The 17,286-nt window shown below is 40.0% G+C and overlaps 1 protein-coding gene across 6 annotated transcripts in view; it reads right to left on the reverse strand.

Moving 5' to 3' along the window:
* LOC127440208 (cytospin-B-like) overlaps nt 1–17,286 on the reverse strand; it is a 204,973-nt gene that overhangs the window by 105,002 nt on the left and 82,685 nt on the right. For all 6 annotated transcript variants that reach the window (XR_007897094.1, XM_051696670.1, XM_051696671.1 and 3 more), the window contains one exon: nt 9,149–10,683. Coding sequence is in view for 5 of the 6 variants with exons in the window: in XM_051696670.1 (XP_051552630.1) it covers nt 9,149–10,683 (1,535 nt within the window). In the remaining variant the exon portion in view is untranslated. The remainder of the gene's footprint in view (nt 1–9,148; nt 10,684–17,286) is intronic.

The following is a 17,286-nucleotide window of genomic DNA, read 5'->3' on the forward strand; positions in this document are numbered from 1 at the left end:
CCTGCAGGCGCTCTCTGTTACCAGCGAATTCCTGGAGTTCAGGCCGGCACACTCTCACATGATCTTGAGACCCCAGCCCGTTTATGTGCCCAAAGTTCCCACCACTCCTTTTCGGGACCAGGTGGTGAACCTGCAAGTGCTCCCTTCAGAGGAGAAAGACTCGGCCTTGTCGTTGCTGTGTCCAGTTTGCTCCCAGTGCATCTATCTGGACCGCACGCAGAGCTTTAGATGCTCGGAGCAGCTCTGTGTCTGTTTTGGAGGACAGCAGAAAGGGAAAGCTGTCTCCAAGCAGAGGTTGGCCCATCGGATTGTGGATGCCATTTCTCTCATATACCAGTCTCAGGACTTGCCGTGCCCCTTGGGAGTCCGGGCGCACTCCACTAGAGGTGTTGCATCCTCCTGGGTACTGGCAAGGGGGGGCCTCTCTAGCAGAAATATGCATAGCTGTGGGTTGGGCTATGCCCAATACCTTTGCGAGGTTTTATAACCTACACATAGATCCGGATTCGACCCGAGTGTTACACAGTAACAGCAGGTAGACCGGGCGGCTGGTTGGGTGTATCGCTTTCATTGCGCCTTTCACCTTTTTCAAAGGTGACAACGTGCGCCTTTTGTCCACAACAGTTCCGCCTCTTTAATTCTTTAGCACTGTCTGGTGACGAACTCGGAGGAGGAGCAATGCCACCAGGCCCAGTGGTATTCCCCTTTTCAGGTGAGCCCGTGTGCTTGGGCTCAGTGCTCCATGCATGGTGATTCCCCTTTGGTAATCCCGTATGATGAGTTTCCACTGTTCGGTTCCCCCTTAGGTGAAACCTGTGTCTCCCCTCGTCAGAGCTTTCTCTGTCTCAGCCACTGTGCTGCGTACCCTCTCTGTAGATAGTATCATTCCATATGTGTACTTCCCCATTGGTAAGTCCATGTGAGGTATGCTCCACACGTTAACCTCCCTCCAGCAGGATGTGGTCTCCGCAGGGCTCTCCTTCCTGGAGAGGGAAGAGCACTTCCCAGTGCTATTCTAGAAAGTGCTTGGCGGGAGATTGCTTAACAGAAAGGCACCGCCGGTAGCCTACTTGGGTAAATGCCCTCACCCCCCTTAACAGGACTAGGGAGACGCCTTACCTAACTCGCTGGAAAGTCATTACATGGTTGAGCGCTCACTGCGAGGCACGCAGCAGCATGCCCCTGTGTACTCTTCCGTTCCTCGTGACACGGTTCAGCACCTGCAGCATTTCATATAGGAACCCCTAGTGCCACTACATCGACACAACATCGAGTGAGTGACAGACAGGGAATGTCTTGGTTACTGATGTAACCTCTGTTCCCTGATGGAGAGAACAAGACGTTGTGTCCCTCCTGCCGCGGCGCTGAACCAGCCGCTGACATGGCCAGGACTCTCTATCGGCTCCTCAGCATAAATCTGAATGAGTGATGCACACCATCTCCTTTTATTCCCGTATGTCCAGGCCGGAGAGTGGCAAGCAAATTCCACTCGCCAATTTTCATTGGCCTTTTCTATTTTAAGCAAAGGTGATTGGGGCTCTCAAGATCGAACCCCTAGTGTCACTACATCGACACAACGTCTCTTTCCCTCCATCAGGGAACAGAGGTTACATCAGTAACCAAGACATTTTGTTCATTTTTCTAAATACAGCTAATTGTTAGTGCTTGCCATTTTGGTCATATTCATTTATGTACACTATATGGCCAAAAGTTTGTGGACACCCCCTTCTAATTAACGAATTTGGTTACTCCATTAAATCCAAGTAAAGAAAAATCTTAATGTTTCTTTATGTAACGGCTTGGGCTTTGTGTGCTTCCAAATTTGTGGCAACTGTTTGGGGATAGCCCTTTTCTGTTCCAGCATGACAATGCCCCTGTGAACAAAGTGAGGTCCATAAAGAAATGGTTTACTGTGTCTGGCGTGGAAGAAATTGACTGGCCTGCACAAAGCCCAGACATGAACCCCACTGATCATTTTTGGGGTGAACTGGAACAACAACTGTAAGTCAGGCCCCATCGACCAACATCAGTTACTGACCTCATTGATAGCCTTGTGTCTGAATGAGAGCAAATTCCTGCAGCCATGTTACTACATACAGTAGTGGAAAGCCTTCCCAAAAGAGTGGAAGCTGTTATTACAGAAAAAGGGGAAATTGATGCCTAAGGTTTTGAAATCAAATGTTCATCAAACACATATGGTGTCCACAAACTTTTGGCCATATAGTGTATATCAGCAACCATTCTATGCATATTGTACATTTTTACACTGTGAAAATAGCTTGTATTTGACCAAAATTCCATTATTGTCAGCTAGGGTTGCAGCGGTATACCGGCTTCAAGGTATACCACGGTATGAAAATTTATGGTTTTCATACCATGTACATTTGCTATCTACGATATTGAGAAAAAAAATGCAACCGGACAGAGAATCTCACCTGTGCGTGCGCATCTCCTTTCCTCCTCGTCTGCCTGTAAGACTCGTCAAATTGTGCCACACATACATACACACACATGCATCGGAGAAAATGTCAGAGAGAAGCGAGGCGAGGGGGTCTGACATAAGTGAGTGTGTGTGTGAGTTAAAGCAGTGTTTCTCAACTGGTGGGTCGCAACCCAAAAGTGGGTTGCGGACAGCAGGGAAAGAACAATGCCATGGTTCTCCCACTGAAGATATTTCGGCGGCCGCCCAAGTGATAGCCTATTTAGGACTGCCGAGGCAGATTTAATGATAATCTTGCAATCAGCAAAAGGCTTCCCATCTTCACTTTCACACGAGTGTAACGGAACCAGCTCGCGATCATGATCTGCTCTTCTCTCTGGTGCGTGCGTGCAACAACCGGACTTCCTTCGATATTGCGGAGCACAGACCTCAAAACTGATGTGACCAATTTCAATTCTAGTGAGACTTTTCTAGTTTAAAGCATTACGGAGGAAGTCAAGTCAAACCTCTCAAACAGCAGGCAGCCCTGACATGCCAAACTGAGGAGGAAAAGAGCAACACTATGCTATGCGGCAAAAAAAATTTTCATTATGCATCATCACATTTACAAAATTGTTTCATGATTTTACATGAGTAAAAGTAACTTATATTTTGACAAAATGGTATAGTTTCATATGAAATAATCTAAAGGCAGAATCTATTAGACCTCATTTTATACCAACAGTGGCAGTTGTAGTTAAAGTTTCAAGATGTGTTTCACCTAGTATTTATTTTTTCATAAATACTATAATTTGTTATTATCGTTACTATTATTCAAGACTAGCTACACTGACCTAACCATGGTAATGAGGAGCCTTTCCTCCTGTGTAATATGTATGTTCTGTTTGAATTATGTTTGAAATTATGAAAGAAACAGGATAATAATGGGCCCATATAAGTTAATATGCTCTTCAATTTTTAAAAGGGGGGAGAGAAAACTTCCTGTCACTTTTGTTGTTTACATCAACAACAGAAATAATGTCACTTGATGCATGTCCTTGTACTTGAAAACCATGAACAAATCTATGCAACATAGAAGGAACTGCGACCCAGGATACATTAAATACAGGTTAAGTTTTTACTATGGCGGGTCACCACTTAATTTCCAATGTAAAATCTGGTCCTGAAGCAAAACCAGTTGAGAACCACTGAGTTAAAGGTACAGACAGGAGCAGTCTGGCTGTGCTGTCGTGCACCTACAGTATATGTTAATTGTTCATAATCGCAGGACATTACTTTAAAAGCTCACACAGCTGATGTTATTTTTCATTTAGTAGTTATTTTAACATGCTATGCTAACATGTAAACTAACATGCTTTAGTTATATAACATGTTATAGTTTTTATTATGTTTATAATTCTGTTTATTATTATAATTCTGTTAACTTTCTTATTTATTCCATTTTATTTATTTTCAAAAGGGAGACTTTTTTCCCACATACTTCAAAAAAAAAAAAAAAAAAAAAAAAAAAAATGGTTTCGAGTTTCAATTATAATAAAGCGTTTCTTCAACCAAAAAACTTCTGTTTTCACTCCTTTAAGGGTCATTGTAATTGATAATAATAATTGTGTAATACCATATACAATGATACTGTGAAACCGTGATATTTTCTGAGACAGTTATCGTACCGTGTAAATCTCATACAGTTGCAACCCTATCGTCAGCAGGCTAACTGAGTGATATGTATTATGGTGACAAAATAAAAGTTCCTAAAGAAATAAGAATGAATGAACCTGGCGTCGTCCATGTTTCCTGTTCTTTCCGACAACAAAGCATGTGAACACGACACTCATAATTACCACTTCAGAAGTGGGAAGTAAGATAATTCCGATAGCACATCATTTCATAATTCTGCATTAACAGATATCATACCATTGTTTCAGAGGTCAATGTTTGCAGTTTTTAAAGAGTTTTGGATGGGTTTTCCTCTCAACATGTGTTTACATGTAAGTGCTGATTTTTATACATTAATGTGAAAATGACAATGAATAAAAATTTTATATTATTCACTAGGCACTCTTCATCATGTAGCTAGTATTATTTCTGCATTGTGCATTTATAACAAAATTTTTACAGAGAGCGGTCTGCCAAAAAGTAATGTCCATTTTTATTACATCCGTAACTCAAGTTAATTTCCCAATCTAAACGGGGTTAAAATTAATCTTAACTGAGCATATTCCTATGTCTCACTGTATCTGCAAGGTTTTACGATTATACATACAAGTGGTTTAATATACTGGCAATGAGCACTTAAGATGAATGTCATGATTTCACTGCAAATATCACGTCAGTAACGCAGTAATTGCAGCTTAACAATAGCTATTTTTAACTTGTCAGCAACTGTGACTTGCATGAAGCCCTGACGGTGAAAACCAGGAGCCTCCGTCTCGAGCGTTCTCAACAAAGTGTGTGCGTGATGCAGAAGCAGCAGTAAAGTTTGAGTAGTAGAGTTGTTCAAAGGAAGGTTGAATGACACTTGTTTGTAATAAAAATGCTGACAGAGAATGCACCGGATAGGACATTGTCAATAACATATGAACCCCCAATGAAATATTACCCCCCACCCCCCCTTTTATATATATATATATTTTAACAGATTTACACAATTTTCACATCTTTAGGTCGGAAAGATCCAGAAGAATCACATCCCTCAGAGATTTGTAGCACCCATAGAGGGTATTAAGAAAGGAAGTTTTCTTTTTAAACCTTTACCAGACACATTTTCACACTGGGTACACAATAAAATGTCTTGAAGTACCAATGTCTACAAGCTTGCCGTGTGTGGACGGAAATGCCTTGTTGATGAGAGAGGTCAACGGAGAATGGCCAGACTGGTTCAAACTGACAGTAAGGCTACGGTAACTCAGATAACCACTCTGTACAATTGTAGTGAGCAGAATAGCATCTCAGAATACACGACATGTTGAACCTTGAGGTGAATGGGTTACAACAGCAGAAGACCACGTCAGGCACATTATTAGGGCTATAATGTTCCTAATAAAGTGCTCTGTGTGTCTAGATCAGAGGTGCCCAATGAAAGGGCCAAAAATCAAACTTGGTTGAGGGCAGTGGGCCAAATGTAAACGTTGCATACACTACCGTTCAAAAGTTTGGGGTCACTTGACTGAAATGTTTCTCATGATCTTAAACACCTTTTGATCTAAAGGCGTATGCATAAATGTTTGAAATTAGTTTTGTAGACAAAAATATAATTGTGCCACCATATTAAAATATTTAATTACAAAACTAACATTTTATAAAAAATAAAAAAAAAGTTTTTGAAATGGATGACTTGGATTGAATAATAAAAAAAGCAGCTAATAAGTGCCTAGTATTGATGGGAACTCATTCAATAATGTTTAAAAGCATCCCAGGGTGATACCTCAAGAAGTTGGTTGAAAAAATGTCAAGAGTATATTTCTGCAAATTCTAGGCAAAGGGTGACTACTTTGAAGATGCTAAAATATAACACAGTTTTGATTTATTTTGGATTTTTTTTAGTCACAACATAATTCCCATATTTCCATTTCTATTATTCCATAGTTGTGATGACTTTACTATTATTCTAAAATGTGAAATAAATAAATAAATAAATAAATAAATGAGTAAGTGACCCTAAACTTTTGTATGGTAGTGTATATCAAACTGTATTATTTTAAAATTAAATATTAATACTGCAAAACACACAGAACTCTAAAATTAAAATCATCAAGTGTCCTATACTTGCACAATGCACATAATTGATTTCAATATAATTTTTATGTTGTGTCTCTTTCTCATTTGTGAGTCACTTTGGATAAAATGTCTGCTAAACGACTAAATGTAAGCGTCTCTTTAACATGGTTACTGTCTCTTTAAGAACAGCGCATCTTCTCACATTGAACACACGATATTTTGCGGAGTTTTGAAGAAATGAAAATACAATGGCATGATGTAATACTATCAGGTAGGATATTGCTTTGTTTTGTGACAAAGAAGATATTAAAGATATTTCTTTCATAGACCTAGGCTACACATTTTCCTGGATTTCACTCAGTATTACCATTTATTGGGACTGCCAAATGTAATAGGATTATTTAATTAAACAATGCTGTAAAATGTTTTTTTGTGTAGTTAATGCATTTAGCCTACTTAAATTTTTTTTTTTTACATTAAAACTGTTTTCCTGTTGTGATATCAAAAACTTGAATTGTACTTTTGCTTCTTTTCTTAAGAGGCGAAGATTAGGGCTGAATGCATTACATTATGAAAGGAAATAAAAGCTACAAAGCACAATTATTTTTCTGCAAATTAAAAAACTGAGAGGCCTATTAATTTAGTTGACTCCAAAATATTATTATGATTAAGAACCTGCCGAAATATAGCACTGTATCTTGCAGCTATCTGTTTTTAGGCAGATAGTTGCAAGTAAACGAGATATCCTCTCATTTGACAAACAAATTACAGTATGATGCACACAGATGTTATACACACCCCAAAATGGGTTTTAGTCAGAATAAGATGAAATATGAAGAATTAGTTTAAAGCATTGCCGTTTTTGTCTAGATGGCAGGGCAGAAAAGGGATTTTTGAGAGTCCTGGTCTGTTCACTTATAGTGCTTGTCGTAATGTTGTGCGGAGTGAATGGAACCGTTGTTGATATTGAAATATTCCACTTTATCAAGCCCACTTCACGGGTGCGCTTCAGTGGTCGTGTTCACATGGATATGAAATGCTGTACAACGAATTACAGTATGATGCACACAGATGTTATACACACCCCAAAACGGGTTCAAGCCATATTTCATTTAGGATGATTGTATGCACTGTTCCGCGAGTCCACCTAATTACCTGTCATTTCTTGGCACTGATTCAGTTCCCACTCCATTTTAAACCAACTAGGTTCTGTCTGGCGTTACTGAAGGCACACCTCCGACTTTGGAGATGGCCAATCATAGTGAAGATTTTGGGGTGGCACCTGGGATGGCCAATGGAGGGAACTTTCAGACAGCACTTATTTAAAGGTCATTGAAGTACGCATACACATTTTTTAAAATTAAGTCACTTATACTCTCTACTTTTCAAATAAGCTAAACAAAAAAACAAAAAAAAAAATTCAAACAAAAGGATTAATTAAAAACGAAGAGCTGCATCAATGCCATTTTTTTTTTTTTTTCTCTCTTGTCATCTATGGCAAGGCGGGCCAAATCAAAGATCACCACGGGCCAACTTTGGCCTGCAGGTCCTAGTTTGGGCACCTCTGGTCTAGATTGTGTACATCAGCACACAGAATGTGACTGATGCTTCTCTTCTTAAGAAGCATAACTAGAGGCTTTTAATCAAGAGATCAGGTTTGGAAATGTCCTTGATTGGGGAACGTGAGCTTTAAAGAAGTAGAAAATGAGATGTGGCTAATGTGCAACATATTGGTCATTTGGCTGATTAGAAATGGCTGAAGAGGACATTTGTTGAATTGCATTGAGAAAACAAGGCCAAGGCAGACCCCAAAAAACACTACATGGGCATGAACACTCCTGTATATCTACACTACTGGTCAAAAGTTTTGAAACACTTACTCATTCTTTATTATATATGATATATATATATATATATATATATATATATATATATATATATATATATATATATATATATATATATATATCTCTTCACATTTTAGAATAATAGTAAAGTCATCAAACTTTGGAATAACATAAATGGAACTATGGGAATTATGTTGTGACTAAACAAAATCCAAAATAAATCAAAACTGTTATATTTTAGCATCTTCAAAGTAGTCACCCTTTGCCTAGAATTTTCAAACATGTACTCTTGACATTTTCTCAACCAACTTCTTGAGGTATCACCCTGGGATGCTTTTTAAACAGTATTGAAGGAGTTCCCATCTATGTTGGGCACTTATTGGCTGCTTTTCTTTATTATTTGGTCCAAGTCATCAATTTCAAAAACTTTTTTTTTTTTTAATTACATTTTAGTTTTATATTGAAATAAATTAATATGGTGGCACAATTATATTTTTGTCTACAAAACTAATTTCATACATTTAAGCATACGCCTTCAGATCAAAAGATTTTTAAGATCGTGAGAAACATTTCAGTCTAGTGTTTCAAAAGTTTTGACCGGTAGTGTATGTATTTAACTATGTCTATATTCACAGATCATTGTGCAATTTGTATTACTAAAGGGTTGTAATTGCACTTGTGGGAATAGTAAAATAGACTTCAAACAATAGCATCATTGCATGCAAGCTTTAAAAAATTAATAACTAGCAATACACCAAAATATTGGCCAGGCCAATTAATCAATCGATATTTGGCCAATTAAAGAATATCTGCATTGAGCGATAACCGTTGCTGAGTAGTAATGGACTACATGTAATCTGAAATACATAATCAGATTACAAAAACAATTTCTTTTAAATGTGTGAAACAAATTACAGTTACTTTTATGGGTTACATGATTACAAATTTATTTTAGTAAATATCAGTCTTGACTTTAGGTGACAAAAGGGAGGTGAAATCAAACAAATTGCCATTTGATTTCATTTTTTTTACTAATGTTTAAAGAAAGGAGTTCAAATTGGTACTTAATACACTTAAAATTAGTTCATAAAAACATGCAACAAGTAATCAAAAATGTATCTGATTAGATGACCTGCTGGTGCTGTACCTTGGCCAGTGCGCCCTGAGCACACTCAGTTTGACTGCGTGACAGCTGTAGCTCTTGTCGAAGCTCTGTGCAGCTGAGCTCCAACTTGTCTCTGTCTTCATGTGCCACTTTGAGCAGACTTTGCAACTCTGTGTTGTCACTGGCACTGTGCACTGCCTTTAGCTCAGCTACCTTTTGCCTCTCTGCCTCCACCTGTGCCTTCAAACTAACATTCTCCACTCTTAAAGCCTCTGTGGCCAGTCGCTGTTCTTCAGCTTTCCTCACTGCCTCGTCTCCAAGAATCTTCTCCCTCTCCAGAAGCTCTTGAAAAAGTTCCACCTCTTCCTTTAAGCTCTTCACAGCTGCTTGTGCCTCCTGATGCTCATTTTCCAAAGCTCTAAGACTCCCAGTCAACTGCTGCTGGATGTCTACCAGTTTTTCTCTTTCAAAGCGGGAGCTCTCCACCTGCTCAGCCAGCCGCTGCTCAAGCTCTGCTACCCGAGAGGCACGAGAGGCCTCAGCTTCTTGACTCTGGGCTTGATCTCTGAATCTCTGGAGTAGAGATTCATTCTTTTGGGCCAAAAGTTCCACACGTTCACGTTGCTGCTGCAAGGAGGTCTGTAGGAGGCCCTTCTCCTCCGCTAGACGCTCATTTTCAGCTGTTAGTTCTTGGACAACCTGCTGTTGGTCAGCCAGCTCCTGTAGAGTGGCTTGAAGTTCTTCAGCTGTACTGTGGTGACTCTCTTCCATCTTCTGGATGCAGTCCGTCAGGGACTCCACTGAGATCTCATTCACCACACCACTGGAGATAACACCCTTAATGCTGCGACTGAATGAGTCTGAGTGTGATGGGATCTTCTCAAACTCTGAGGAGTTTGATGAAGGTAAAGGAGAGCCTTTGGTGCTGTCACTACCAGATGACACAGAAGGTTTAAGGTGGCTTCCGTTGACTGCACCGATAGCGGCTGTATCGGAAGTGTTTTTGTCGGGCAAAACCCCATTAACTGAATACTTGAGTGGTGTTGTGATGCTTTTGTTATTGCCACTAGATAAGGATGAGCTCTCCAATGCAATAAGCTTCTGCTTAAGAGCATGGTTCTCTTCCTGCAAGGAGGCCAGCTCACGCTGGAAATGCCCATTCTTTTCTCTCAGTTCCCCTATGAATGTCTGGATGTCTTCAGGCTGTGCTGGTGTCCTCTCAACCTCAGAGTTCCCCTCTGGTGTTCCGGCCTCTGATGATGAACCTTTCTCTTTTTGCCGCTGAAGCTCTGTCTGTAACTTACTGATCTCAAACTCTTTGGCTTTAGCCTCAGCCAGGAGCTCCTTCACCTGACTCTCCAGCAGGGTCTTGTCCAAAGCCACAGACTCTGCTTTGGTCTTGACAGACCCACGGGAGTGCTTGGCCAGAGCAGACAGGCTGGATGTGCTGGCACTGGCGACCATCTTCTTGGTGGCAGAGCTTTTCTGTTGGTCACGTAACAAGAAACGTTCTCTGGAGATGGTTTGGGGGATCTCACGAGGAGTTGGGATCCCAGATTTTTTGGTTGACTGGACACCTGGATTGAGAAAAGACAGTGAAAGGTTTCGTTAATCTTTGATTTCTTAGTTTCCATACATACTGTAAATGTTTTTTTTATTGAAAAATATGACAAATGAATTGGCAGCCCAATGAATGATCTGATAACAATGTATGATGTTTTCTTATGACTAAGCCATAAGAATTAAATGGCAATATAATGAAACCTCTAAACAACAACACTGTTTTAGTTAACCAATTCCTGTCCACATCACATTTCTCAGGGACATTTAGATCAGAGATATGTGACAATGTCACCATTTGTCATTCCATTGTGTAACTGTGTGAAAGGTCCTTCATTCATTCTTAGAGTGATGACTGGACAGAATGTGTTTTGCCTTGTTACATTCAAATGGCTACCAGGCACTGCCTCACTGCACTGTAGCCATAGCAGCACAGCAGAAACAAGATCACTGGCATCTGAGTGGCATTAGGGCGAGTGTGGGTGATATATACCCGCTCTCTTAATGCTGTTTGCAAAGGGAGATTAATTATTCTGTAAGTGGAGAGACTGGCTAAAGATTTTGTGGGTTTTGGAATAATCAGCAAATACCAACTTGAAAATATGCTGGACTGGAGCTTATTAAAGCTGATTCTTGACACAGCCTCATAAAAATGCAGGTTTATGATGCTGAAAACCAGAGAGACATGCCAAAAGCATCTGTCTGATGAATATGTAGACCTCCTGTACACAGACTGACAATATTATTTAAAATAGCACAGACAGAACACAAGAGCACGTCCAAATGAGAACAGGATAGATTGACAAACTCAGTTGCAAAATGGACTGCTGTTGACTGTAGGCTTAAGTTCAATGACATGGGTGCAGACCCATGATGTTATCTATAGTTAGCGATACAGGCTGTTTATATAGTGGCCTATCAGATCTGTGGCAGAGTGAAGAATCACATGGGAAATGCGATGGTGTGGTGTGGGTTGCCTTTAAGCAAGGACTGGTTTTAAATAAGGCATGATACGTTTTCTCTCTTTCTCTCTACTGTCACTCTGATGTGCTTTTTATGAGTGACAGTACAGTGTTATTCTGAGTCAGATTAATCTGTTTGAGGTTTCTCTCTATCAGAGAGCTGAGACTGAAATGAAACTTCACTGAGAGAGACTGTGTTAGGACTAGAGACTATAAATCTATAATCTACTGCTTCCTCTCTCACTACACACCCCCACGCACACAGATCCATCAAAGACAGAACCAGGACACACAGTCTTGCATTATACATCAACCTTTCTCACATACATATTCATCCTCAGCAAAATCATAACATCACAAAATAGCTTTTTATTTTCAGACTAAATTTGTTATTTTGACATGATAGCATGGGGTCATCACAACACCACTTACCAGAGTAGCTTCTAATAGAGCAATATATTTTTTTAGATGGATGACTCGCATAAATGCATGCAAACACTTACGAAGGGACTGCAAATGAAAGCCCTTTTTTTATATAATTATTTTTAATATATATATATATATATATATTTTTTTATCCCCTTTTCTCCCAATATGGAATGCCCAATTCCTACTACTTAGTATTCCTCGTAGTGGCACGGTTACTCACCTCAATCTGGGTGGTGGAGGACAAGTCTCAGTTGCCTCCGCTTCTGAGACAGTCAATCCACGCATCTTATCACATGGCTCGTTGTGCATGACACCGCAGAGACTCAGAGCATAGGAGGCTCATGCTACTCTCCGCGATCCACACACAACTTACCAAGTGCCCCACTGAGAGCGAGAACCACTAGTCGCGACCATGAGGAGGTTACCCCATGTGACTCTACCCTCCCTAGCAACCGGGCCAATTTGGTTGCTTAGGAGACCTGGCTGGAGTCACTCAGCACACCCTGGATTCGAACTCATGACTCCAGGGGTGGTAGCCAGTGTCAATACTGAGCTACCCAAGCCCCCCATGAAAGCCCTTTTAATTTTGGTTCTAAGAAGTTCACTGGGCAACCTGACTCTTGGGCTGCTGAGCATTTTCAATCATACATTGCTAGATCGCTATATTTTTTCTTAAGATGCTGTATCGGTTAGGGATGCCCGATATATCGGCGGCCGCTATATTACTGACCGATAACCGGGAAAATCAAAATATTACTTTCGAGCTGATAATAACATATATGTTTACTAATAATTTGTTATGGTTTATTTACTTGCAGCTGAAATTCTCTGACTGCCTGCTGTGTCTTTCCTTCAAAGCACATTCATAACACACACAAACCTCCGCTGCACTCACAGTCTGGCTGCCCGCACTAATAATACACCATGTATACAGAGATTAGGGTTTGTTTTGTTGTTTAATATTCGTTACATGCAGTTTATTGCCTCATTTTGGTTTAATGCATTATTATAGCTGTTAGAAGTTCATTATTCTCTCTCTGTGAGCGAGTCACCAGGATTACCGTAAAACCTATATGAATGGGTACCATAATTTATGCAAGTGCATTATTATTTATTTCTCATTTAAATCAGCATACATCTGTAATATAGGCAGTGTTGCCAACTAGTTTCAATGGAAAGTAGCTAAAGCCTGCTCGAAAAAGTCGCTAAATGACGTCATAAGCTAATTAGCATATATGTGTGACATCATCGCATCTCATTTGAATTTTGCATAGTGTCTGCCCTTTACATGTGTTTGCTTCTTTGTGCTTACCATACATACTGTAATACTCTATTAATTCCCCATGATCTTTCAATCACTCAGAGAGAAAGTTAGAAGCGACAGAAACTTTCTTATCTTTTCTCTCACACAGCACTCAGCCATAACAAACCACTATGTGCATATTTACAAAAAAAAAAAAAAAAACTATGTGCATGTTTACAAAAAACAATACAGATTTGTGATTGGTCCTTGACAACGCTGTTTGCACATGCTCAGCTCATTCACGTCTATGTCAGCTGCCGTGCAGTCTGCTCCGTCTTCTCGCCTGCTCACCTCTCTCTCTGACAGTCTCACTGAACAGAGTAGATGCAGAGAGAGGTGTGCCTCCGAGTCCGGGCAGGAAAGAAAGACCACGCGCTCGCGGGGCAGTACTGGCGACTTTCTTCTACGGAAGGTAGCTAAGGTTTGTCCAAAAAGTCGCTAGACTTGTCGCTAGGCGCTTTTTTGTATAAAAGTCGCTAAAGAAGTCTGAAAAGTCGCTAAATCTAGCGACAAAGTCGCTAAGTTGGCAACACTGATTACAGGCACATAATGGTTCATGTTACATCCGTCAAACCTTAAACATCAGTCCAAATTCCAAGCTTTTAAATGACATCTATTTTAAAATTAGAAGCTTTTAATGAATTAGCAAGCAGTTCCAGGATGAAGTATGCAAAATTAAAACCATTATTTATTTAATTTTTATATCGGTTATCAGTATCAGCCACAATGAGCTATGAGTTATCAGTTATCGGTATCCGCCCAGAAATTCCATATTGGTGCATCCCTGGTATCGATACTTTAGAACCTTCAATCAATATTCAGTATCATTATTCAATATCAGTAGCAATATTTGTATTGTTTTTTGTATGCATTCATATGTCGAACAGTACAATAATGAAGAAGCAGGTAGACTAAGTGAACTCCAACTCTCAGACCATCGTTTCGAGATTGAAACTCAACCAGCAGTTTCATTCTTTCTTTCGCATTAAAAACTGGGTTTCTCTCGCACAGTTTTAGTCACAATCCGATTATGATTTAGTGAGTATCATGATGAATTGAATCGTGACATATGTGTTGCAATGTGTGTCATATATCGTAAGGTAGTTTGTGATGCAAAGCCCTGCCTGAAAAAAGTTTGCTTTATAATGAGCAATGAATGAAATTTGACTCTCCACTGTATGACGAATGCTAGTACCATTTCTCCACATTCTCATTTTATTGCACCACATGAATCACTCCTGTACTGAATTCAATTATTCCGTCACCACTGACTGAACATGCTAAGAATCAAACTGACATGTTTCTTTTAAGAACGGAGTGGGTGTGGGCCTGTCTGACTAAGTTCTGAGGTTATTACATTTTGCTAGTGAAGTTGTTTAGATTTAGGGGTGGGTAAAAATATTGTTTTTCCAATGCATCTCGATCTTCATTTGAACGATGTCGATATTGATTTGTAAATCCCAAGACTGATCTTTCACTCAGTGCACAACCCTCCAATACAATGAGAGGAAATCACTCACATTTGCAACCAAATGTCACACTATGCGACTATCCAATATATTTGGAAACTGGCTGGTAAATGTTTACATTTCACTCACCAGTAATTGTGTAGTTGTGTTGTGAAGTGTTCAGTAGCGAGATCCTTTCACAGCATGTTAAGAGTAAAAGTTGCAGTGTGTCCAAATTTACTGAAATAAAGAAAATCTCTGATCCAGGCCTCATGGGATGGAGGAGAAGATGACTTCCAACGAAGTGATTTGATTTCACACATTTAAAAGTAATTGTTTTTGTAATCTGATTATGTATTTCAGATTATATGTAGTCCATTACTACCCAACAATGGTTATTGCTCAATGCAGATATTCTTTAAAAGCTGCAGCATTTAGAGTGAAGAGTTCACTCTTATTAAAATTCAGCTTGTAGCCCGAGATGAGACCAAAAGAGTTAAGAACAGAAAGCCTAGAGACACAGAGAAGTCATCCGCATAAAGCGATACTCTCTGCTCATCGCCGTACCTGGTCACACCAGTGATATGAGGGTTAGATCTAAGCAGAGTAGCGAGGGGCTCAATGGCAACGGTGAAGAGAAAAGGGGACATCAGGCAACCCTGTCTCGTACCCCTAAAAAGAGGGAAATAGTTCAAGTGGTTGTTATTCGTTCTGACAGACGCAAGTGGGGAAGTGTACATTGAGTTGACCTAAGCAATGAACCTCTTGCCAAAGTAGAATTTCTCTAGTGTAGGGAAGAGATAGCCCCACTCCATTCCGCCGAAAGCCTTCTCAGCATCCAGTGAGATTACCAATTTGGGGTCCTTTGAGTTTGAAAGGTTGTACATAACATTAAATAAGCGTCTAACATTCGAAAAAGTGTGTCTGTTCTTAATAAAGTCTGTCTGGTTGACAGGATGACTAAAACTCGACAGGAAACCTGTCTGGCCACTTGGAACACTACACTGTCCTCGTCTCTCAATTGTTATGGGCTCCTCTAATCGGAGCTTGAAAGGTGTATCAATGGTGGGAACAGCAAGAGTGCTGAAAAAATAGTCGAGGACTGAAGGGTCAGCTGACTGTTCAGAAGTATAGAGAGTGGCATAGAAGCAACTAAATTGATTGTTAATTAGCTGAGAATCAGTCGTTGCTCCTGTGGGAGTCCGTATTTGAGAAATTTGATGGGTCAAGGATGTCTGGCAAAGTTGGTGGGAGAGCAATTTACTTGCCTTAACCACATACTCATAATGAGTATATCGTGATTTGAGTAGCAAGTCCTCAACTTGAGCAGTTGACAAAATATCAAATTTTGCCTGTAGCAAGAGGCGATCCTTGTATACCATCAGGGATGGTGAAATTGCATTTATATTGTCTAGCTGTGATTTCTGAATCATCAGCTTGGACAGTCTCTTTTTCCTCTGTTTCCTATCAAAACTAGTATATGACATAACTTATGTACATAATTATAGGACATAGGACATAATTATGTCCCCTAATATAGGCCTTAAAGGTCTTCCAGAGAAGAGATGGTGAGACACCAGGTGTCTCATTTGTGGCACTAAAGAATCAATTTGAGCAGTCAGGAACGAGACTACTTTGTCATCAGACAGCAAGCGTTGATTGAAACGCCAAGGTGCGCAGGACTCAGATCTACTAGATTTAGATCTACTGCTAAATCTAAGGTCAGAGGGGCGTGATCTGATATGGCAATGGAGTTGTGTGAACATGAGCGAACAGAGGGTATGAGTCTGTTGTCTAAAAAAAAGTAATCAGTGCGGGTGTAAGTATGATACACAGGGAAGAAATACGAATACTCCCTACCTGTGGGGTTGAAAAAAGGGCAGGAGTCTGTAACAGAGAATTCTTGAAGAAAATGTTTAATAACTTTAGAAGATATGGATGGATTACTAAGTTTACTGGAGGACCGATCTAAAGGGCTCAACCAACAGTTAAAGTCTCCACAATGGACAAGCAGATGTGAGGTCATATTTGGGAGCCTAGAGAAAAAAGTGCGAAAAAATTTATTGTTGTCCCAGTTTGGCGCATATATGTTGGCAAGAATCAACTTAGTGTTATAGATGCTTCTAGTGACGATAATATATCTACCATTGGCATCTGAGATGACGTTGGAGGGAACAAAAGGTACAGATTTGTGTATTAGAATAGCAGCGCCTCTAGCTTTCCTTTGGTAAGCCGAATGGTATAGTTGGCCAACCCAACTCTTCCGCAACCTAGAGTGATCTGAGACCTTCAAGTGAGTCTCCTGCAAGAATGCAATCTGAGCACCCAAATGCCGGAGATGTTGGAGCATTCTCCCACGCTTAATTGGGTGGTTTAATCCTTTACAGTTCCAACTACAAAACTTAAGTATATTCCCAGCTGGCTGCCTTTAAGGTTAGGTTGTTGAGTCATCCTTTGAAAAGAAAAATGTGTGTGTAG

This window comes from Myxocyprinus asiaticus, chromosome 4 (assembly GCF_019703515.2).
Source record: "Myxocyprinus asiaticus isolate MX2 ecotype Aquarium Trade chromosome 4, UBuf_Myxa_2, whole genome shotgun sequence".
Classification (NCBI taxonomy): domain Eukaryota; kingdom Metazoa; phylum Chordata; class Actinopteri; order Cypriniformes; family Catostomidae; genus Myxocyprinus; species Myxocyprinus asiaticus.